Consider the following 23,189-nt stretch of genomic DNA (forward strand, 5'->3'; position numbering starts at 1 on the left):
AGAGCTTTCTGCAGATTGTTTTTGCAATGCTGTCATTTTGTTTGTCATTTCCTGTTTCCTGCTGTTGATCTGGATCAACTTTAAACAACATTTACACTAATCTTTACTTCTAGCTGTTAGTTTTTATCTGTGCTGTCAACAAGCTTTGCTTCATCATGATGATAATGTTATGTTTTATTCTTGTTCTTTGAGCTATGTTAATTACCCTTCAATGTTATGGCTAACATTTAGCTTGTCATTCTTATTCATTGTGTATCTAACCATTTTTAAAATGTTTTGACTTCCTTTCTGCTTTCTTCTCTGCTAACATGTACCTTACCTATCTTTTTACCTGTCTAAGGGTTTTGGTCTAGTTATAAAATGTGTCCAGAGCCCCCTGGTGGACACACATATACATTTTATTCCAAGGCCATCCCAGATAAACTGAGATTTACTGTCGTTTTAGAAAGTTAATCAACATTTGAAACCTCATTGAATACATCGAGTTTACTTTAGTCCCACGGTGTTTTTCTGTCTGAACTGAGCAGAAAACCACAGCTGTTACATCATGTTAGACACCCTTGCAAAATCGTAGCTCACCACAGAGAAGTGTCACAATAAGAGTGTGTGTGTGTGTGTGTGTGTGTAACATAAACTGTTGTTGACTCAGATAAGGATTAATGAATAAAACCAAATCTGGGAGTTTGGTTTTGATGGTTTGATGAACAGAGGCACAAACATTTAGAATTAATAAACATTTTCCTCTGCTGCGTGTGTGTGTGTGTGTGTGTGTGTGTGTGTGAGAGAGAGAGAGAGAGGAAGGGGGGAGAGAGGGAGAACACAGTGATCTGACCTTTCATCTTTCGATCTGGTTTAACCAAAGTAAACATGTCCAGGTCTGTGTTTCACTCTAAAGAGAATTCAATGATTAGTCAATAAAAAAGCTAAAAAAAAAAAAGAGGAGGAAAATATTAGACATGAGCTGAAGGATTAAGAACTTACTAAAAGTTAATCACTAGTCAAAAATGTTGCACAAACCTTTTAAACACTTTTAATAATAAGTATATTACAATATAAAAACAGCTAAATATAGATGTGCCTTTTGTGTATATTTATATATGTTTTTTTTAAACCTATCACTATTTTGGTAAAGACTAAATAAATACAAAATATTTTAACGTTTTCTACCAAAGTCATGTCCCGTCACAGCTCATGTCTGAGGGACAGAGACTGAGTTCAAACATGAGGAAAGACGGTCTTGGGTTCAGGTCCAGGTCTGGACTCGCTGTCTGTGTTTTGTTCTGTGCGTTAATGTTCACTGCTGACTTCACCTTCTCCTTGTCAGAGCGCCATCTCTGGCCACAGTCAGTCCCTGTTGTTTGGTTCATTAAAGCATCAACGACGATGACGACATCACTTGTTCCAGCCAATGACCTCGTAGAAAAGCGCCTTGACCAGACGAGCCTCGTAGGTGACGGTGTTCTTACCGATGTGGACCGGGCTTTCCTCCAGCGGCTGTTCGATCATGGCTGGAACCTCCCTCCCGTAGACTGCAGGGGGCGACATAAAGCACAGGCCACATCACTAGTTGGTTAAATAATCAACAGTGACACCAGACAAAAGGAAAAAAAGTTTTTTTTTTCCAAAGATGTGATTGGCTGAAACCTGCTGTCAAATCGGTTGGGAGGGGCTAAGGTTTAGGTTTTGTTTTTATGATTTATGGGCGTGTGTGTGTGTGTGTGTGTGTTTTCCTCACCCTCACAGTGCTCCAAGAACTGAATACACTCCTGAACCACAGCGTCTCGCAGCATCACCATGTGTTTGGACATGTTCTCCAGCAGAGAGAGGAAACAACGTTTGGCGTAGAACCACGTGTCTGTTCCCAGCTACAGACACACAGACACAGACACAGACAGACAGACAGACAGTTTGGTTTGGTTTCAGAGGAGGACGGATGTCGTCTCAGCTGCAGTCTGACTCCAGACCAATGTCAGTCAGAGGACGTACTTTCTGAACTGTTGTGGCTGCTTTACTGCAGATAAATGATCCACATCACTCTGGAACTTTACTGTAATTAAAGCATTACTGACGTGTAATTGAAACCCAGTGTAAATGAAGTATGTGAGTGTGGACAGAATCTAACGTCTGACCTTCTTGTTGTACGGCTCCAGGCTCTTGATGACTCTTGAAATCCCAAAGTCGTAGTTTCCTTTAGCGCAGTACAGCGTCCTGAAACAGAGAGAGACGATCAATGTCAGGAAATAAAATCATCTGCAGGAAAATATCTTTATTCATCTGCTCTTAAACCCACAACAACAACAACAACAACAACAAACATTCTCTGGTTCTCACCCGATCACCAGGTTCACGATGCACAAGTGAAAGACCTTTTTGTCTGGATCATCGTAGGAAATCTGCTCCTCCTCTTTCTCGATCTTCCTCATCAACTCCTCTGCCTAATCACCACGGAAACAATCGACAGCATTGGATAAGACACACACACACACACGTTTGTGTTTAAACAACAGCAGCGTTGTGTGTGTGTGTGTGTGTGTGACATTCACCGCCTCGTTCTGACTGGTCATGATGTAGGACACACACAGGTTGGCCAGGACCACAGCGCTCACGTTCAGAATCTACAGAGAAGAAGAAGAAGAAGAAGAAGAAGAAGAAGAAGTCAAAATAAAACAAACACGACGACAGCTCAACAAGACAAACTTTGGTCACGGCTTTGGAAAAAATAAATAACTAAATAAATAAAATGACATCCTGATTATTTATCGAGCGCCATCTGTGGTCACACCAAAACAAAAAAAAAAGTTAGAACCTTGAGTTATCTACAGCCTTTTTTAGGGACAGTTGTTGGTAATTTCCGATCACATATTTTCTCTCACCAAGCTTTTGTTTCAGGAGGTTTTGTCCAACAATTTGCACACAGTGCACACAAGGAGTCAAAGAGTCAAAATCACACACAAACACAGTCGGAGTCAAAATCACACACAAACACAGTCGGAGTCAAAATCACACACAAACACAGTCGGAGTCAAAATCACACACAAACACAGTCGGAGTCAAAATCACACACAAACACAGTCGGAGTCAAAATCACACACAAACACAGCAAATCCTCTCCAAACTCAGACACAGCAGAGATCTTTGGTCTCTGGTTTTTACCGAGGGTTTGCACTTGCAGGGACACTCCTGAATGTTACACTGCTCCACCTGGACAGAAGGTCAGAGCCAACAGATGGACAACAGCCTTCACCATCGTTATTATCATTACATTCAACTTGTTGATGAGCTTCCTCCTTCTGATAAATCAACTGTAAAAGTTTGAGTTTCCTCATCAGTAAAGATATAGAAAACAAAAATGCTGTGGCTTCAAACCCGACTTCCTCTCTCACTTCCAGCTCCATGTGAACGACCCTCACACCTCCAAACCCCCACCACCGCAGACAGAAGAACTCACGTTATCGTAGTGCTTCTTGACGATGGATTCGTACAAGCCGTTGGCCTCTTGGTACTTGTTCTGCATGAAGAGAACGTGCGCCACGTTCAGCTTCCAGGTGTCGTACTCGTTGCAGACATCCATGGACTTGCGGAAGATCTTCTCCACCATCTGAAAATTTTCTCGGTTCCAGTAGATCTTGGCCTGAGCCATGAGGACCACGATGTACCTGGTGGGAAGTACGGAGATAAAGGTTTCTGTGACGTGAGAGTTGAAAATAAACCATGACACGGCAGCTGCTGATCCACAGGTTTGTTGTAGTTTGGTCTCTCTCTATGCTAAGCTAAAATCTTCCCTGTCTATTTAAAAAAACAACATAACTGATTTTTAGTACAGTAGACTTGTGGGGGTGTTAAAGGTCACATTACGGAGCCCCTCTCTGGACCCCTCTCATGACAGATTGTGTGTGTGTGTGTGTACATATGGGTGTGTGTTTCTCTCACTTCTCGTGCATCAGGTCATATTCGGCCAGTGTTTTCTTCTGAGCTTCATCGTCACGAGCCAATCTGGACTCCTGCAGCTGAGACGAAGACAAGCATCATATTACACACATACCTGTGTCTGTTACTGTTGTTGTTGTTGTTGTTGTTGATGTGACAGCGGTCGTCATCACCTGTTTGCTCAGTTTCCGCAGCTGTTCGGTCAGTTTGGCGTTCATCTCGTCAAATTTCCTAAATGCCTGGACAAAAAAAAAAAAAAATAGAGACAAAAGGAAATAAATGCAGCTGCAGCTGCAGCTACGTCCAGTCACAGTGAGGGAGTGTGTGTGCTGTGTGGTCACCTCCTCTGGTGCAGTCTGACAGGTCAACAGGGCGTCCAGGAACTCGTACATGTACTGGAGAAGATCGACAACATTTCAGCCTCAAACAAAATTGAACCGGCGATTATTTTGAGATTATTCTGCTCTCAGGTATATTTCTTTTTATCTAAAATGTACTTTTATTACTGTCTCTGAACAGACTTGAACTGCTTTATAGCTAACCTTCTTAATGTCAATGTTAGTCTAATAATTTTGGCTTAAATTCAGCCTTTTCTTAAGCTAACCTTTGACCCGTTAATTTGCTATTTTTTTATCTCAAGTTTACTAAAATATGTGCTGACAATTTCCCTTATATTGCTAACTTTAGCCTATTTTTGGCTACTGAATATATTCACTAATAATAATAAAATGATTGACTATAATTTGTCTTCTTTTAGCCACTTTGCTAACCTCAAGAGGTTTTTTTAAAAAAACATTCCACAGTTGCAGCTAATTTTAAACTGTTTTTGAGCGAAGTTTTATCTACTATCTGTCACTTTTACTTATTTTACAGACGAAGGAAATACACAGACTCACCGGGGAGAGAAATTTGTAGGTGAGGTGAGCGTTTTCTGCCAAGACGTCAGCTGCCAGGTCAAAGTACTAACACAGACAGGGACACAGACGAGACACAGACACAGACAGGGAAACAGAGTGAGATTAGAAAGAGAGACAAAGACAGAGAGATACAGTGATTTCAAAGAGTGAAATGTATCTAAATGTGTCTCTGGTGAAGTCTGAGGTGACGTCCAAACCCAAACCCGGACCCGGACCTCCTGGTTACCTCATGTTTGCAGTAGAGCAGCAGTAGGTTTCCAAAGGTGACCGGAGGAAATGACGCCTGCTGCAGAAGGAAGGCCATCTTCTCAAACCCCTCTGAAGGCTTGGTGTCCATGTTGACCAGCGCCTGGTTGTGGAGCGTGACTGGGTCGAGTTCCTGAGAAAACATCAGGAAGAGAGAAAACAGAAAAATGTGTTAAAGTTTGTCTCCCTTAGAAACAGACACACACACGTACACACACACACCTCTTCTGCTCTGGGTGGCATGTCTGTCAAAGCCTCTTGAGCTTCTTTCACTGAAACAAACAAACAGAAAAAGAGAGATAATTACATATACATCACACCTGGGTGTGTGAATGTGTGTTTGTGAAACAATGACCAGAGCTAACACACACACACACACATATATTTGCAGCTTTTTGTGTGTATAAAATCAGAAGTCACTGAGCTGCGACAGAAGCAGAACCATGGATGGAGAAGTTCTCACGTTTCTTCAGCTGGTAGTCGATGGCGGCTTTGAGGTTAAAGGCTTCTATCAACGCCGTCTGCTGAAGCACCAGTGTGTTTCCCACACTGTGGACATCGATGCCTTCAGTGGCCATCCCTACACTCAGCTCTGCAAGTGTCAGGAGACAAAGGACAATAGATGTATTTTTTTAATCCTTATGTTTTACAAATACATTATTTTTGTATGTAAAAAAAAAAGATGATTAAAAAAGGTTAAAGTGCTGACGTAGAGGTGCACGTCTGCTGTGATTGGCTGGTACCTGGATGTTGCCTGATGCCGTGGTCTATGATCTCTCCGATGTGTTTGAGGGCCTGGTCGTAGTTCTTCAGGCTGTAGTGACACAGAGCCACGTTGTAGGACAGTGCTGAGGAGAGAGGATACGAACCTGGTGTAAACTCATCAGTTCATGTTAGATAGACTATCCTGTGTATGTGCGTGTTTGTTCGTACCAGGCACGTATCCCAGCACTTGTAAGGCGGACATGAACTTCTTACAGGCGTCCTCATACTTCCCATCCTGGTAGAGGAGGCAGCCCAGATTGTAGATGTAGTCTGGGTCGTCCTGGGGGAGCTGCTCCAGCAGAGACTGCAGCACAAACGTTAGCCAAGAATGCTGTTAAGACAAGCTAAAAATCTACACTAACAGCTGACTGAAGAATAGCCAAAATACAATGCATCTGAATGTGGACAAACCAAAATCTTAGGGTAAAGTTAGGGTCAAAATGAGTAAAACAATCTCTAACATGGGTTTATTATTGACCTTATTTTCTGTACAAGCTTCCTTTGCTTGTTGTTTGGTTGGTTTGAGACATTGGATTTATTTCAAAATATACGTTGCATCACCTATGGCCACAAGAGGGCATCGTTTACAACGACAACTGAACACTGGCACTACACCACTGTAAAATGATAAGACTAAAACAACAGCAAAATGCCCAAAAAATACCAAAAATAAAAACTAATTCTACAGACACAATTTCTTTCATAAAGATTTTTGAAAAATAAATCAATGTTTTAAATAATTAATACTACCAATAATACACTGAAATCAATAATAAAAGGTTAGAATAGAACAGAATAGTCTTGATTGTTATTGTTACACGGGAGTACAACGAAATCATCACCTTGGCAGCAGAATAATCTTCTTCACAGTATTTGATACAGGACTGGAGCTTCAGCATCTGCAGTGAGGGCGAGGGAACAGAGGGGGGCAGTGAGAGGGGGGGGTCTTTGACTCTGATGTCTCAGATTTGTTATCCATCTCATCGGCTTCCTGTCAAAGACAAAGTCCATGCAGTGTGCAGCGTACCTTAGTGTGGTTGCTGCTGTTGTCCAGGGCGAACGTGGCCTTCGTGGCCTCAGGAAAGGCGCCGGACTTGTACAGGGACTGGGCGTAGTAGAGCTTGTAGTCCTCCACCTCTGGGTGGAGCTGTGTGAGCTGCTCGTAGCAGTCGGCAGCATTGCTGAAGTCCTGGATGTGGTAGTAGCAGTAACCCAGCAGAGACAGCGCTGCCCTGGACTGGAACACATCAGACCCAACAATTCAGGCTTGCTATGGTACCATGAGACCATTTATCCTGTCTGACTTGACAGCATACAGTGCAAGTCATTAAATCTGAAGTTGTGCAGAAGGAATCCATGATTTTAACTGTCCTATAAAAAGGCACAAGAAATCTAGAACTATTCAACATTTAAGCGGCCAATAGGTTCAAGCATGAAAAACCAAAACACTGAGATTCAAACTCGAGGCTGTTACAGCACGAACTTTACCTTTGTGTGTTTCTGCAGCTGAGCATTGAGAATGTGAATGGCCTCATTGTAGTGGCTTTCTTTAATCTGAAAGACATGACAAAAGGAATGTAACCCGAAATGACAACAGGTTGTGATCATTTATATATATAAAAAAAACATTAACCACAACAAAGAGATAAAGTCGTTCAAAGTAAAATGACACCAACTAAATTAATCAGTCATATTCCTGACATAATTCTCCACTTCAGCGATATTATTTTTTATCTTGTTTTTATGTGTTCTCGTCTATTACTTATATTATACTCCCACGTAATAGGCTGGAAACATGTCACATGGGAACAGATGCCTTCAGGGTTCATAAAAAACAACTCTGGTACAAATTAACATTCACGAAATGTTCAAATTAATATACATTAGCCTTTTTTGGAGTTATCACTCGAACAAAGGGACATATTAACATGCAATTACCATAATGAAGGTATATTTGACAACGATGTTCGGAACACAAACAGTAACATTTCACATATGCTGTAAGGAGAGCGTTAGCATCAGCGACTAAAGTGGAATAAAAAGAAACAAAAACCTCCTCACCAATTTATAAATGGTAGCCGTGAACTCGCCGTCTTTTATTGTCGTCATGTTTTTCAAACCGTCTGTTTTACGCAACTGTAAAAAAGACCAAGTTCCGTTACACACATCGTACTATCGAGCTAACATGCTAACGGCTATTAGAGCCGAACTACTGTCACTAGAACAGATGCCTTCAGGGTTCATAAAAACAACTCTGGTACAAATGAACATTCACGAAACGTACAAATTAACATTCACGAAATGTTCAAATTAATATACATTAGCCTTTTTTGGAGTTATCACTCGAACAAAGGGACATATTAACATGCAATTACCATAATGAAGGTATATTTGACAACGATGTTCGGAACACAAACAGTAACATTTCACATATGCTGTAAGGAGAGCGTTAGCATCAGCGACTAAAGTGGAATAAACAGAAACAAAACCCTCCTCACCAGTTTATAAATGGTAGCCGTGAACTCGCCGTCTTTTATTGTCGTCATGTTTTTCAAACCGTCTGTTTTACGCAACTGTAAAAAAGACCAAGTTCCGTTACACACATCGTACTATCGAGCTAACATGCTAACGGCTATTAGAGCCGAACTACTGTCACTAAGCAACAACAGCCAAATCCCAAATACAATAGACTAGTGATTTAACAGCCAATCGGATGACAGAACACTGATACATAGCCAATCAAAAACAGTACCTTGTGGCAGCTTCGTTTCTTCGCTTCGTTTTTTGGCCAATTTCTTTTTTTTTTTTAAACCAAGTAAATCTTTGATTGTAAAACTGGAGAAGGCACAATTTTTTATTAGTTGTTAAGAAAAAAATCTTTTGTTTTCCTATGGTTTTTGGCCATTTTTGAGTCAGTTTGGACTTATCTTTTTTTTTAATTTTTCCTTACCCTGAATCTTATTCCTTCTACAGTAACTTAATCTTAGCATTTTCTTTTTTTTTTTGACTTCACGCTGACTTTTATGACTTTATGACCTGGCCTTTATTATACTGTATTGATACTTTCATTTTCCTTTTTACAGAAAAAAAAAACACAAAGACTAGTGACATTACAAAGCAATGACCTCACACACACACACACACACACATACTCAGTGTTCACAAACAGACTAAAGGTGCTGGAGCTTTGCCTTAAACCTAAACCACACTATGCTGACCACTGGGCCTCTATAATGACGGAGGGTGTGTGTGAGTGTGTGTGTGTGTGTATATATAAATGAGCGTTCTTGCTTTTTAGCAGCAGTTTCTCAGTGTGTCTCTGGTCCTCGTGCCGTCTGGTTCTCGGGTCTTCTCACAGAAGAGGTTGGTATCATTTAGTTTGTCTCAGCGGGTTTTCTGAACTCTCCCTTCAGTGGAGGATTTCTTTGAGGATAAGAAAGAGTTGACGCTGGTCCAGGATTGGTGGTTGCTCTTGAATCCCAGTGGACAAAGAAGAGGGTTGGAGACATTCTTTGGTTTGTCACAAATAACGTCTGGCCAGTTGTAGCAGAGGCGTGGATGCATGACCAGTGAAAGTTTGAATTGTTGTTGACAAATTTTTCTAAAGTAAGTTTTCACTTGCAGTCCCTGAATTGGCCACTAGCTTTTTTTTTCTCTGTACGATGAAGTAGAGACTCTTAACGACTCTGCCGATGGAGAGTTAGTGGTTGTTACAGTGAGCAGATGTTTCCTCCTGCAGACTCACAGCTGGACGGACCATCAGCTCCAACCACGCTTCAGTCTGACCTTCATGGAACCACTTTTCTCCGTCTGCGGTCACTTCAGAAAGGAAACAGCAGATTCCTGGTGGCCTAATGTAGAGTCTCGCCGTTTCTCCTCTGCGGTCGTTTTATTTCTGTCTGATTGTCCAAACAGAGAATTAAATAACAGGGGAATGGTTTTAGGGATATGGGTTTTTGCACCGGGAATTATGTTTGAGGTCCTTTTAAGTTCAACCTGAGCCCTGAGTCAGTTGGACCACAGCCGATTAAGTCCAACTCAGGAAAAGTCAGATTAAGCTGGACCAGCGTGGCTAAAATCAGCTAAATATTTGAGTATAAACAACGTAGCATGGTGCTTTTAGCCAAATATATCACCAAGATCTAAAGTGTGTTGTCATTTACTGGCAGGTGCTGCTGACACCATGACTTTCAAACCCACTGTTCTGCTTGTGCTGACCCTAACTCTGGTGTCGGTTCTGGCCCAGAGGCGGCGCCCAGTGTCCACTAACACCGAGGAGTGGAACTACAGGGATGGCTGTGAGCCCCCCCCACCCCCCCTCTTCTTTTCTGTCTCTTCACCCCAGCTCACAGTTTTTCCCTCCACTGACTACACTTTCTGTTTTCTGTCTTTCACAGCCGAACGGGTGAACATGCGGGGCGTGGCAAACCTGACGCAGATTCTGGACAACTGGAGGTTTGACATCCTGAGCCAGATGAGAGGACTTCTGCAGAACGACCACCAGGCCCTGCTGCCGGACTACGCTAGGTTAACCCAGAAATCCTAGAAGTTGCCCAAACATAGAAGATAATAGTTGGTAGGAATAGCTAACAGGTGAACAATGCTAGAAATGAGGCTGAAGAAGTCAAATATATTAAAACAAAATATTAGATATTACCCAGACAGATCACTGAAAGCTGACCCAGAATACCATAAAAAGGATCTAAACAGTCATTTAAAGTTATTTGGCATGTTGCTATCGGTTAGCCTTAGCTTCCGCCAAAGCATCTTCCCCTGTGTGCATCTCCTCAAGCCTGGCGGCAGTGACTGACCACAGGAAGTTTATGCTTCAGGCTGGAAAAATAAAGTCTAACCCACTTCTGTCCTCGTGAGAACCTGCAGCTGAAACTGCCCATTAGAAATGAGACTGTATAAAGGAGGTGAAGGAGCAGAGCTCCAGACTTTCCACAGAGAGTCCGGATGTTTCCTGCACCTCACCACAGCCCAGAACCAGAGACGTCATCGCGGTCCAGAACCGAAACCCAGAGAAGCCACAACGTCACAAAGTGACCTGTTTGTTTTCAGTCAAATCTGTGTTTAATAATTTCAAGTCCTCTTCTCTTCTTTCTCTGTCCAGAATCCAGCCGCTGGCCGAGGCTTTGGACGACCTGTACAAGGAGTTCAATGCCCTCAAAGTTCACCTGGGCGATCTAACGGAGAAGTTCACCGCCATCGAATCGTTCATCGACGAGGTCAAGGCCGGCCGAGCTGCCCAAACGAACGCAGGCCCGGCCGCTGCAGGCCCAGCTCAGGGGGGCGCCACTGTCCCCAGACAGAATACAAGGAGGGTGATGAAGAAGAAGATGACCTCCAGCGCCGCCGCCGCCACCGCCGCCGCCTCATAACCAGTGGATGAAGAGCGCCATCTCCTCTCGTGCTTCTTGTGTCTCACTGTTTGAGTCCAACAGATTCTTTCATTACTTGGTTCAATTCTTGCCTGAATTGAATTTTCTAGATGTACTCACCTCCTGAAAACGCTTTCTGCCACTGAACTCTGTCTCTGTCTTTATGTACACGGTATTACCGCTGAATAAAATCACCTGCATCCACACGTGGTTTGTCTTCAACTTTTAACTCTGCCTTTAAACCAGTATTTATTCCGACAGACAGACTTGATTTGACGGAACTCTTGGACTCTTTTACCACTGACCTGGTTTTTCTGTGTCATTTGTGTTACTTTTTGTCTCATCCTGGTCTTTTTTTTTGTCTCTTTGTGGTTAATCAGTCTATTTGCTGTAAATGTGGGTTGATTTCTCGCGTCTTTATGATTGTTATCTCTCTCTGTGGTAGTGCAGCGTCTGTCGGTGTTGAATCTGCGTCTGTGATGTCGTAGTTCTGTCTACTTGTGGTAATGTTGCGAGTCCTGGTGGTAGTTCTGTGTCTCCCTGTTGTCACTGTGATGATTGTGTTGTCACTCGTCGGAGTCGGCGTGGGCGGAGTGTCGGGTGTGTTGACCTCACGGCGTTGGTGTGGTTTGTGCTGGTGGTAAAAAAAGCATCCGTGGTATGTGAGTGGTTATGCTGGTGGAAGGCGGAGAACTTACCTGACAGGTGATTAGGCCGGCCCCTCCACTTCACTGCTGTTGGTTTCCACACAAGGCAGAGTGAAGAAGAAAGCATGGAGGCGAGGTGGCTGCTGTGTGCTGTGATTCTGTTGGGCTTCAGGGTGACAGGTGAGAGTCCCTTCTGCTTCTCATCAACACGTTTACTGGGGGGGGGGGGGGGGCAGGAGGAGGGGTCGCTCGGACGTCTATTCTAATGATGTATAGGGAACTAAAAAGTTCTTTGTATTGGTCATTGATCCATGTGTTGATCCAAGTTTTCATCCGAACTAAAGACCCAATATTTATGTCTGTACTGCGGTCTGTACTGTCTCTGAACACTGACTCTAGTTTGTCAACTCAACTTACAGAGTGGAAACAGTGACATTTTCAGTGGTGACCACTTTGTTATAATTCATAGCTAATGTCCAGTTAAAGGATTTGATGTGTTTAAAACCTGAGCTCAGCTCCAGAACTGACTGTTTTTGGGTTTTTTTTGTTTTGTTTTTTAAATTAAATTTAAATTTAAATTAACATCTTCTCCGGTGAATCCACTTCCAGGAGGGTTTTTTTGTTTTGTTTTTTAAATTAACATCTTCTCTGGGGGGAAACCACTTCCAGGAGGGATTTAAAAGTAAACAAAGAAACGCCTGTAACTTTGCATTTTTCTTTCCGTGTCGAAAAGGAAGTGATTATTAAACTTGCAAAGCGCCGATGTCGCTGTAGGTACAGGTGACTCAGAGCCGGGGAGTTTTGTTCATCAGATTGATGAACTATCAGATCATCAGATATTTAAAGGAGGAGTCTGGGTTTTTTTTTTTTTTTTTACATCATTCAGATTAAAGCGACTAAAAGCAGCTTCCCAGAAACAGAACAGAAAGGTTCTAGAAAAATACCACAGTGGTTGGTGACAGGACTAACAGTGGGAGTGGTCACTATCAACAGGCCTCGATCTCTGTGTGTTGTGTGTCAATAAACACGTAAAACCACAGAGCGTCCAAAGACCAGAAGATCCAGAGTAGCCAGTTTGGAGACAACAGAGGAGGATTTATATAGCCGTCTACTGCCGTGTATTCATTGGTCGACCTGTAAATGGCACATGGATAAACAAAGAAAAATTACTAACAGTAGATAATAATCATAATAATAACAGTTTTCAAATCAATTAATCGTTATTGCATCATTTTCCTCGGTTACACCTGACGATCTAACGTGGTTAGGAACCACTGGACCGGACCAAACAAGGCCTGACTACACTACACTTGGCTGTTGTTCAGTAGGCAGTGCTGGGGTCTCACACAGGGCAGGATGTGGGTTCAACTCCAGACCTCGTAGTTAATATGCCTGTAGTGTAAAGCTGAGTTTCCCAAACTGTTTTTTTGGGGACCCATTTTTTAAAAAGTCACAAACTTTCGCGACCCAAGTCAATGGACATCATTTGTAAATCACAAAATAAAGGTGGACTTGACCAGTATTGAACATCAAAGAGGATATTTTATTGTCGATCCAGTGACCTCTATCTGAACAATTAGTTACTCAAGTTTTAAACACTCACAGCTTTTAAACTGGCAGCTATTCTGAGGTTGGATGCAGACAGCTGTTGGATGCAGACAGCTGTTGGATGCGATGACCGTGACAACCCCAAAAAAAAAACCCAAAACCCTTGCGACCCACCTGAGGGTCGCGACCCAGTCTCTGGGAAACTCTGGGTGTTTTTCCGACTTCTCTGTAAAGACAACAGCACAGGAGGCACCTTCCAAGAAAGTTCATTCATACATCAAGTTCATTTGTTTGTGTCTCCGTCACACTGAGCAACAAAACCAGTCCGTTCAGTCTGTCTCCGACTGTGGGTGTGTGTGAGTGAGTGAAGGGGGAGTTTAGGTGTGTGACTGTACGTCTGTGTGTAAGGGGGGGGGGGGGGGGGGGTGCGTGTAAGCTCAGGACAGAGTGACATCACCTCCTTGGTGTTTGGTGATGTGAAAAGACAAAGTTGTGTGTCTTCAGTTTGTCGTCATGTTTCTTTTCCTTCACCTGTTCATTGGTCACAGAGGCTTCACAGAGTGTGAAGGAAAACAAATGCTGAAAATAACATTTATGGTCTGTTTGGTCTATGTCTCCTGCAGGAAACCAGGCACAGTCAGACGGTGAGTTCGACTGTTCGTTCTTCTGACAATGACAACTTCATCAAAGTCACAAAACAATCATTTGGGAAGTCGATGATTAAAGCTCACTGACCAAAGTCCGTGGAGAAAACCAGTGATTTTAGCCTGTCTGAATATTAGCCGATATTTGTCCAAAGACTTAACTTCCGATTACGATATCAACCAATACCAATATAGGTCTGGTAATGTTTATTTATTTATCTGTACAAACCACTGTATGAGTTCTGTGTATAATCCCCTGATTATTAAAACAAATTAATATAATTAGCCACAATGCTGCCATCTAGTGACTCTAGTCACTTTAATATACAGCCATTTATCCCCCAAACTATTTTTAGAGCAGACATCATTTGGTGAAACCCAGGCATTCCGATATCGGGTTTTCATTATTGGAGGAAAATTCAATAACGATTCTTTGGAGATTGGCTGATGTTATTGTACATCCCTAGTCATAATGATTCAAATTCAAACAAAAGTCTGAGACTGTGGCGTCTGGAAACCATTTGACTGTTGACCCTTGAATCACTGGTCTTCTGCATGGACTTCCTGTGAGACAGTGTGTGAACTTATCTGCGGTCGTTCTTCTTCTCCCTCCAGTCTGTGGCACGGCACCACTCAACAACAAAATCGTCGGCGGTGAGGATGCATCTGCAGGGATGTGGCCCTGGCAGGTCAGTCTGCACCAGTCCGGCAGCCATGTCTGTGGAGGCTCGCTCATCAACAACCGGTGGATCCTGACTGCTGCTCACTGTTTTGAAGAGTGAGTGGTTCTCCTGTCCGCAGAGAAAGAGGAGAAAAGTCTTATAGCTCGCTCAAACTACATTCATGAATCAGGGCTTTTTGTTTGTGGTGCATTTTCTTCTCCTCATGGACTCATCAGATGTGTACATGTTATCGGGTATCAGTTTTGTTTTTGTTGTTTTTGTTGCAGCACCAGCACATTTGATTGGGTGGTTTACCTGGGGCGTGAAAGCCAACAGGGCCTGAACTTGAACGAGGTGTCCAGAGGTCTGGAGGAGGTCATCAAACATCCAGACTATGATAAAAACTCAAAAGACAACGACATTTGTTTACTGAAACTGTCGTCCACGGTGGACTTCACAAACTACATCAGACCCGTGTGCCTGGCGGCGCCCGGAAGCTCCTTTACAGGTGGAACTTCCTGTTGGGTCACCGGCTGGGGGAACATACGAAGTGGCGGTGAGTACGGTGGCTGTCGAACAGACACAAAAGAAAACCTAAAGACCTAAGATCTTCCACAACGACCTCAGAGGTCACCTCTGGAAAATATTTACATTTGGAACGAGTGCAAACATTTAAATTTGCAGTTTTTTCACTGCAGAGATTTTCATCATTTTGATTGGTTCATCCGTTGCCTAGCGATACACAACAGACCGCTTTAAAGGCAGGTAAAGAGAGTTCTACGGCTACAGCGCCACATAGTGGTGGTCACAGTAATGAACCTGGCCGGGTCGTTGCATTAAACCTTTGAACTCGCTGATTATTACTCACATTTGTGTTTTATCATTACATCTTCCAATGGGCAGGGTCACACAGGGGCGGGGGGGGAGGGGGGGGGCAGGGATAGTAGCCTTTTTGAAAGTCCATATATGGAGACAAACAGAAGATTCCAATTTAATACAGGAACATCATTAAAAGATGGTTTTGTTGCTGAAAGCCAAGAGCTGGTTGTATAGTTTTGCCTCTAAAGTCTCCGTTCCCCTGTAGTCCCCCTCACTTTCCCAGGGAGACTCCAGGAAGTGAACATTCCCATCGTGTCCACCAGTCAGTGCAGCGACACCTACACTCTCACCGCCAACATGATCTGTGCTGGTGTTCCTGAGGGAGGAAAAGACTCCTGTCAGGTGAGTCCTTTATCTGCAAACCCAGGTCCAGTGAGTCTGGTTTTGGAGAGGTGTTTATAAACCCGCTCGCCGAGCTGACAAAGTTTTTTATAATAATCGTGATTGATGCCCCTGGAAGGCGCCAAGAATGTGGTTCCTCTGGGAATCAAACCCAGGACTCTCTGGGGAGGCGTGCTAACTGCTACACTGTGGAACCGAGCGACAGATTGTATACAGTTATAGTCAGTATCGTCACAGCGTCCAGGTCTGTTCCATCTGGACACTGCTAAGCTGAAACATTAAAGGCGATATCCTGCCCCCTGGTGGTCAATTCTTACTCCTATAGGAACAGAGACAAGCCTTTGTTATCCACTGATTATTTTGCTAAAAAAAACTTTTAAAAAAAGTGTTAAGTGTCTATGCTGACTTCAGTGTGCGCCCCCTGCAGGGTGACTCCGGTGGCCCCCTGGTGAGTAAAACGGGCGCCACCTGGGTCCAGGCTGGAGTGGTGAGCTTTGGAAGACTTTGTGCTGTGCCAAACACGCCAGGAGTCTACGCCCGTGTGTCCTCATACCAGAGCTGGATCAACAGCCACGTCACCACCAACCGGCCAGGCTACGTCACCTTCCAGGGCAGCGGGGTCGGTAGTGATGGTGGAACCAATGCTGCCGTCCAAAGCTCCACCCTCTCCCTCACGCTGCTACTGTCCGTCCCACCTGTCCTCTTCACTGTCTTCATCCTCTCGTAGGAGGTCAGAGACTGACCTTCTGTTTGTCTCTACAGCAGCTTCATCTTTCATCGTCTGTTACGGAATTAAATACATTCAATTGTTGCCCATGTTAAGTACATAGGCAATGAAACACACACACACACACACACACTTGGCAGTGGCAGATTCATTGATCATCATCACTTTTTACAAAAATTATAAAACCACGTGTCGCCCCCTAGCGGCTGACTGCTGCCTACTTAAAGGCACATCTTGAAATAATGTCTTCAACCTGCTGCTAAAATACTGTCTATGATTAATGTACCGTTACATAACTAATCAACCTGTGATGTATTATAACTAGATGGGATTAAATCCTGGATTTATCTGGAACGTTAACCAGAATTAATTAACTCTTTAATCATTTACACTTCCTGTCCTGTTAAGGCTTCCTGTCACCTCCAAATTAAGAATGGATTATGCAAGTGACAAATACGAGTGCTTCAACATTTTGAAAACAATACTAACGACTCCATATGAAGTAGAATTATTTTTTTTTCCTTGTTTTTGACTTGGCAGTTTAGAGTCAGAGTAATTGCACTGCTTGTTTTAAGTAAAGTTTAAAAAATAAAACAATTCAAATTTTTATTTTTTTACGATTTATTTAACTAAAAGACACATAGACATAGTCATTTTATATAAATTGTATGAAAAAGAATTGTGCCCATATGTAAATCAATGCATGAAAGAAACAGAACTCTGTAATTGATGTAGTATAGTGTATCGGCCAAACGAGGGCGCTGCATCAGGCGTGTTCTGTCTGTAGTAGGCACACTAGTGCACAAACCAAAGAATGTTTGCGACCAAATTTAGTTTTTGAGCTCAGTTTGTAAAATGTCTGGGTGTTTTTTCTTTTTTTCTTCAGTGACGTTTGTCTGTGAAAATGTTCTGATTCCATGAAGGAAGAGCAATGTTTGAATTTGAAGTTGCCTAAACCGTTTTACCTCCAATGATTTTGTTTCCTACTGTGATAGATGTCTGACACTGTTTCGACAGAAATGTCATTAAAATTATACCTGGAAAAAATGTGATGTGCAATCTGCATTTTTACAGTAGTGAAGTAACTACAGTGACCGGGCCAATCATCTGAAGCCACAGCAGCAGGATGTGTTTACGGGAAGAACCCATAGAATGTATTAAAATTAATTAAGTATTTAACCTTAGATACAATATTGATTAGCGTAGAATTAAATATATATATATATATAGGTGACAAAAAAAATGATATCATCAAAAAACTACCTCAGAAAAACAAACCTGAAAAAGACAAAGAAAACAGCGAGAACCAATCAGTGTTCATCTGAAGACACGCCTTCCTCTCCTGTCAACACATTTATCACGTGTGGATTCTGAGAGTTCACAGTGACAACGGTTGGTATGCTCCTGGTTTTGTGAGAAATGGCGCCCTCTGCAGGCACCAATGTTGCCCATTTCCTACCGTTCTTTCCTCCAAACCTGTTCTCCTGAGATGTAGGTGGCGCTGACGTTGAGGTGGTCGTCCAGCAGCGTGAAGTCTGAAAAAAAACAAAACAAAAAAAACAAGTGTCTGTGTTTCACGTCTTCACAGACGACCATGATCCATGAGTGTGTGTGTGTGTTCAGCAGATTCTGACCTGCGTCTGAGCCGTAGTTCAGGTTTCCTTTCCTGTGTTCAATTCCTAGAAGTTGAGCAGGATGAAGAGAAGCAGCTTCTAGAGCTTCTTCAACACTGCAGCCTATGAACACACACACACAAATAACACACACACAAACACAACTGAAGTGTTTTGGAGCGACTCTTTTACTCCTCAGCACACACACGTACACGTACACGTCCACACACCTGACGCCTGTTTGAAGTGTCTCACACACATGTCCATGGTGGCGATGCTTCCACTCAGCGTCTTTGTACCTGAGAGACAAAAACATTCTGTGTTTGGTAAATGTGTGTGTCTCTGTGTGTGTGTGTGTGAGACACAGCCAGTGAAAGTCCAACCTGCCACGTAAGCGTGCAGACCCTGGATCTCGATGACCTGCTGACCCAGAGTGTGTCGGCCCGGAGGAAGACCCATGGCTGCAATGGCGTCGGTCACCAGAACCAAACCTACAGGGATCCAAGTCAGAACAAGTCAGAGATCTGACCAGCAGGGGGAGCTGTAACATGCTTTATACTGGATTCAAACGGGAAAGTTCTGCGGTAAAATGTGACAAGGATGTTCAGTGGTCTACCTGCAGGGTGCGCTCTGTGTGCAATCCGCAGCGCAGCTGGGTTTGTGTGGACGCCGTCGGCGATCATTCCGTAGTAAACGGTTCTTCCCGCAGGAATCTGATCGCTGGTCAGCAGGCCCACGATTCCTGGGTCCCGGTGGTGGAACTGATGGAAAACAAACGGTCACCAAGACGGAGGGACACAGACGTGGACTGGGATGGACGGGTGTGTCCCACTCACAGGCAGCATGGCGTTGAACAGATGAGTGATGAAGGACGCGCCGCACTTGACCGCGTCCTCCGCCTGAGACAGGTTCGCTACAGAGTGTCCTACGTGACGGGAACATCAGTAAAAACAGGAAGTGAAGCCACTAAAATCCAAACAGGCGACCGTTTTTCACGTCACATCTTCTCTTGTTTTTTTTCTAGTCAAACATTTTACTCTTGTCATTCTTCATATTTTGATTTTACCTTATGCCTTTTAGTGGCTAACATTTAGCAACCTTTTGGCTAAAGTTCATTTTCATTAGTTCATATTTAGTTAACATCAGGTGTTAGTTTTTGCTTGAACTTTATTTGTTCTTTGTGGAAGTTTTACTAATAACGTGGCCGTTACCGCTAGGTTTTGTTGTGCTATCATTTACGGCAAATATGTTAGCATTTTTATTAAAAACAGTGCTCACCTAACGAGACGGTGATGCCCCTCCCACACAGCTCCCTCACCACTAATTGGCTGCCGTTCAGCTCTGGGGCCAGGGTCACCACGGCAACGTTGTCCAGACTGCCGTAGACCTCCTTCAGCTTCAGAACCGGGTCAGACTTGAAGGATCTGATGTACTTGTGAAGGTGGGCTCCTTTCTTCTCCTCACTGATGAAGGGACCCTCGAGGTGAAAACCTGGGGGGTCACATGTCCAGTTAAAGAGTGCTAGACTGGCAGAGACTTTCACTAAAGGTAAAAATTCAAACTAATCTTCCACTTTTCAGCAGTAGAGGGCAGCCCTTTACGGCTGGTGATGGAGATGCTACTGCGCTGGACTGGTGCACTCACCGAGAACTCCAGCTCCATGACGTCCTCCGTTGTGGACTTTAACCTGAGGTAGAACCTAAAAAAAAAAAAAAAAAAAAAATTTCAAAAGAAGGGTTAACGCCTCCTAGTGGCAGTCTCTATGGGTAATAGTTCAGCTTTTACTGTTTAATGTGAGCCACGAAGTTATCAAATAAAAACAGAGTTTAGAGACAAATGGTTAAAAGAAAAGGTGAAAGGAAGCTGACGTAGATCAAATTCACCAAAACTACATCAAACATCAGATTTAGCGCCTCAGGTTAGCACTGCAACGGCTAACGGTTAACTCAGTGTTGTAAAATGAAGCTGACCTTGTGGTAGACGGAGCAGGGTGACGTGACCAGGGTGGGGCAGAAGGAGGTGACGCCGTGCTCCAGGATATTCTTGGCCACGAAGGAAACTCCAGCGGCGACATCCTGGGAGTCCTGAGAAAAATCCACGCCGAATCCTCCTGGAAAAACAAGGTGCTCCGATGGTAGACTTTTGGCTGTCTTTGATAAATATAGAGATTATAAAGATATTATTATCCAATTAAAAGTTAATTTTTATTTCTTACCATTAATCTGGACGTCTATAAACCCCGGGGCGAGGATCTGGCCTTCGCAGTCCACCTGCTCGTCTGCGTAACCCTGTTCATCAAAAAACAACTTCTCTGGATCTAAAATCCTGCCTTCACGCACCCACAGGTCCTCCCTGTGCACACACACACACAGTTTAAATAAATATACATTTTCCATCCTCGGCCGCTGGTGAAGTTTGACGGCCTGTGACCCGTCCCGAGAACCTCATTTTATCTACAACACCGTGCCGGGACTCGTACCTCTGCAGCTTGTGGTCTCTGAGGATTCTGCAGTTTACAAACTGAGTGATGGGAGCATCGGAGACCGACTTGTTGGAAACAAAAAACACCCTCTGTATCTAAAATCCTGTGCTCTCGCACCCCCAGGGGCCCCCCGTGCACACACACACACACACACACACAGTTTAAATAAATATACATTTTCCATCCTCGGCCGCTGGTGAAGTTTGACGGCCTGTGACCCGTCCCGAGAACCTCATTTTATCTACAACACCGTGCCGGGACTCGTACCTCTGCAGCTTGTGGTCTCTGAGGATTCTGCAGTTTACAAACTGAGTGATGGGAGCGTCGGAGACCGACTTGTTGGACGGCATCTTCCCAGAGATGTCTGCCTGTCTGAGGGACAAGAGGGAGACGTATTCAACTGCCCAGCATCACTCACCAAAGTCCACAGAGAAAATGTATGAAAATAACACCAAGTGTCATGTCAGATGACAGTGACAAAAATCTAAAACAAAGGATTTCAAACAAAGTCAGAGTCAATGACACGTTTGATTTTTTTTAATTTAAAATAATATCTGTATTAACAAAGAAAAAAAAATCTGACTTTGATTTTAAAAAAAACACTGGATCTCTCTCACCAAAGTCCAAAGAGAAAGTGAGTGAATATTCAACACTTTATCACAGAATGACTCGGCTACAGTTCAGACTTTGGCCTTTTTTTTTTTTCTTTTTTTTTAGCAGCGCCGGAAGTTGAGAGCCGGGGCAGGACACGTGACACATTCACGTTATTTCTTTCATTTCTTTTTAAGCCGGAAGTTGAGAGCCGGGGCAGGACACTTGACACATTCACGTTATTTCTTTATTTCTTTATTTTTTTTAGTCGTCGTTTTGATAAAAAAATTTTTGTTGTTGTTGTTGTTGTTGTTGTTTTTGTTTTTGTTTTAACCGGAATCACCGATTATCACATACCGGTCAACGCTTCCTTAAACACACGGTCTCTTTAAGGATTCTCCAACAACAGTTGTTCTACACATTACGAACCCTAACGTTGAAAAAACCTACACGAAACCGGGCCGTCAAACAGAACCGAACCGAACGTCACTTACTCGTTTGCTGTTTCAAAACCTTCGTGTCCAGCGAGGCTCGTCACCAACGTCCGTTGAAGTGACGCAGTATAGAAAAGACTAGAAGGAAAGTCCGGTGGGTTTTGGCGGTTTGTTGTTTTCCCTCCTGTTCTGCTGCAGATGTTGGACCATGTTGATGTTTTTATAGGAAAAAAACCGCTGAACCCGTGGCCAACCCAGGAAGAGGATGAAGTCACGTGACATAGCGGAGCCGCAGTCAGCTGATAAGAAATCCGCTGACTCGGTAAAGTTTACAGTTTCAAACTGAAAGTGGAGAAGAAGAAGAAGAGATACCGACTGTCAGATTTGAATGTTATTGTCGGTTATGACGTGGTTTTATTATTATTAGTGTTTCTCATGAAGTACTTTGTTTTACTTTAACACCAACGAGTGTTTTGTTTCAGTTTCTGAATAACTCACGGCGTTAACCAGTAGGTGGAGATAAAACTCAACATTTGCGTCCTCGGTCCCTCCATCAGGGGGCGCAGATTTAATGATGTGAATTGTAAATAAAGCTCCTGGCACTGAACACTAATAACGTTTCAAATAAAGCCTCTGTTTCAATGGACATTTCATTAACATTTTTTTTTTTTTTTGCCCAACCATAACACTTTTTTTTTATATACTCTCTTATATATATTTTTTTTTTTTTTTGTATTTTGAATAATTGCAAGTAAAAAAATATATTTTAAAATATTTCTCCCAGTGTTTCTAAGTTGGTTTGTCTCAATCAGACTGAACCAATTTTTATTTTTTTTTATATATATTTTTTTTTTTTTTTTGCCCAACCATAACACTTTTTTTTTATATACTCTCTTATATATATTTTTTTTTTTTTTGTATTTTGAATAATTGCAAGTAAAAAAATATATAATATAGTGTTTATTATAAAAGAGCTTACTGTTGGCTAAAAGAAATAAAAAAATATATACAAAATAATAAAAATTGGTTCAGTCTGATTGAGACAAACCAACTTAGAAACACTGGGAGAAATATGTTAAAAAAATGCCATTCTGAGGTGGAATAAGCACATTCAGTCCAACAGGGGGCAGTGCTACGACAGCTGAGGTACTTCTGCAACATTATCAATGACCTCATCAAGTTTTTGAAACTGATTTTCACCTGATCCACGACTGAATCTGTGTCAGAACTAAACTTGGATTTAGTCTGAACCAAACAGACATCTTCATCATCATCTTCATCATCTTCACCATCATCATCATCATCACCACTGTGGCCAGGGTCACCTGACCTGTGAACTGTGAAGACAGAGCGAAACAAGTCGTTCAGTTGACACTACCAG

The 23,189-nt window shown here is 42.9% G+C and overlaps 4 protein-coding genes and 1 long non-coding RNA gene across 17 annotated transcripts in view; 1 reads left to right on the forward strand and 4 right to left on the reverse strand.

The window, feature by feature from the left end:
- LOC103393431 (RNA binding protein fox-1 homolog 1) overlaps positions 1–23,189 on the reverse strand; it is a 363,631-nt gene that overhangs the window by 39,857 nt on the left and 300,585 nt on the right. The window lies entirely within an intron of this gene.
- On the reverse strand, positions 35–8,510 carry ift70 (intraflagellar transport 70). Of its 6 annotated transcripts, none has more exons than XM_025064603.1 (20): positions 8,354–8,510; positions 7,344–7,409; positions 6,883–7,092; positions 6,698–6,754; positions 6,024–6,159; positions 5,834–5,938; positions 5,554–5,682; positions 5,313–5,362; positions 5,071–5,223; positions 4,824–4,889; positions 4,269–4,322; positions 4,101–4,166; positions 3,931–4,001; positions 3,449–3,656; positions 3,154–3,201; positions 2,544–2,615; positions 2,332–2,435; positions 2,130–2,208; positions 1,736–1,865; positions 35–1,529 (listed from the first exon to the last, which is right to left on the reverse strand). In XM_025064603.1, the coding sequence occupies exons 1-20, from the start codon at positions 8,399–8,401 to the stop codon at positions 1,393–1,395; spliced, it is 1,989 nt and encodes a 662-aa protein (XP_024920371.1). In that variant the 5' UTR covers positions 8,402–8,510; the 3' UTR covers positions 35–1,392. The 6 variants fall into 6 exon arrangements, with proteins under 6 accessions (XP_024920371.1, XP_024920369.1, XP_024920370.1 ...); XM_025064601.1 differs by having other exon boundaries at positions 3,931–4,007; positions 8,354–8,428; XM_025064602.1 differs by lacking the exon at positions 8,354–8,510 and adding an exon at positions 7,917–8,068 and having other exon boundaries at positions 3,931–4,007.
- On the forward strand, positions 11,962–16,745 carry LOC103393473 (serine protease 27-like). The gene is made up of 6 exons (XM_008330453.3): positions 11,962–12,066; positions 14,058–14,078; positions 14,694–14,856; positions 15,028–15,296; positions 15,825–15,961; positions 16,389–16,745. Exons 1-6 carry the CDS (start codon positions 12,012–12,014, stop codon positions 16,686–16,688), a joined length of 945 nt encoding a protein of 314 aa, XP_008328675.1. The 5' UTR covers positions 11,962–12,011; the 3' UTR covers positions 16,689–16,745.
- Positions 12,763–14,038, reverse strand: LOC112488428 (uncharacterized). The gene is made up of 2 exons (XR_003052456.1): positions 13,490–14,038; positions 12,763–13,020 (listed from the first exon to the last, which is right to left on the reverse strand). It is a non-coding gene; the product is annotated as an uncharacterized LOC112488428 (long non-coding RNA).
- Positions 16,608–22,175, reverse strand: amdhd2 (amidohydrolase domain containing 2). 3 transcript variants are annotated; one of them, XR_003052446.1, is made up of 12 exons: positions 21,869–22,175; positions 21,051–21,155; positions 20,517–20,653; positions 20,272–20,411; positions 19,946–20,000; positions 19,580–19,792; positions 19,138–19,226; positions 18,918–19,062; positions 18,532–18,792; positions 18,323–18,424; positions 17,967–18,223; positions 16,608–16,742 (listed from the first exon to the last, which is right to left on the reverse strand). XR_003052446.1 is itself a non-coding variant. In XM_017040396.2 (12 exons), exons 2-12 carry the CDS (start codon positions 21,131–21,133, stop codon positions 18,144–18,146), a joined length of 1,221 nt encoding a protein of 406 aa, XP_016895885.1. In that variant the 5' UTR covers positions 21,134–21,155; positions 21,869–22,144; the 3' UTR covers positions 17,292–18,143. The 3 variants fall into 3 exon arrangements, 2 of the variants coding, with proteins under 2 accessions (XP_016895885.1, XP_016895883.1); XM_017040396.2 differs by lacking the exon at positions 16,608–16,742 and having other exon boundaries at positions 17,292–18,223; positions 18,532–18,600; positions 18,685–18,792; positions 21,869–22,144; XM_017040394.2 differs by lacking the exon at positions 16,608–16,742 and having other exon boundaries at positions 17,292–18,223.

The sequence above is a fragment of the Cynoglossus semilaevis genome, chromosome 17 (assembly GCF_000523025.1).
Source record: "Cynoglossus semilaevis isolate Cse_v1.0 chromosome 17, Cse_v1.0, whole genome shotgun sequence".
NCBI classification, from domain to species: Eukaryota; Metazoa; Chordata; class Actinopteri; order Pleuronectiformes; family Cynoglossidae; genus Cynoglossus; species Cynoglossus semilaevis.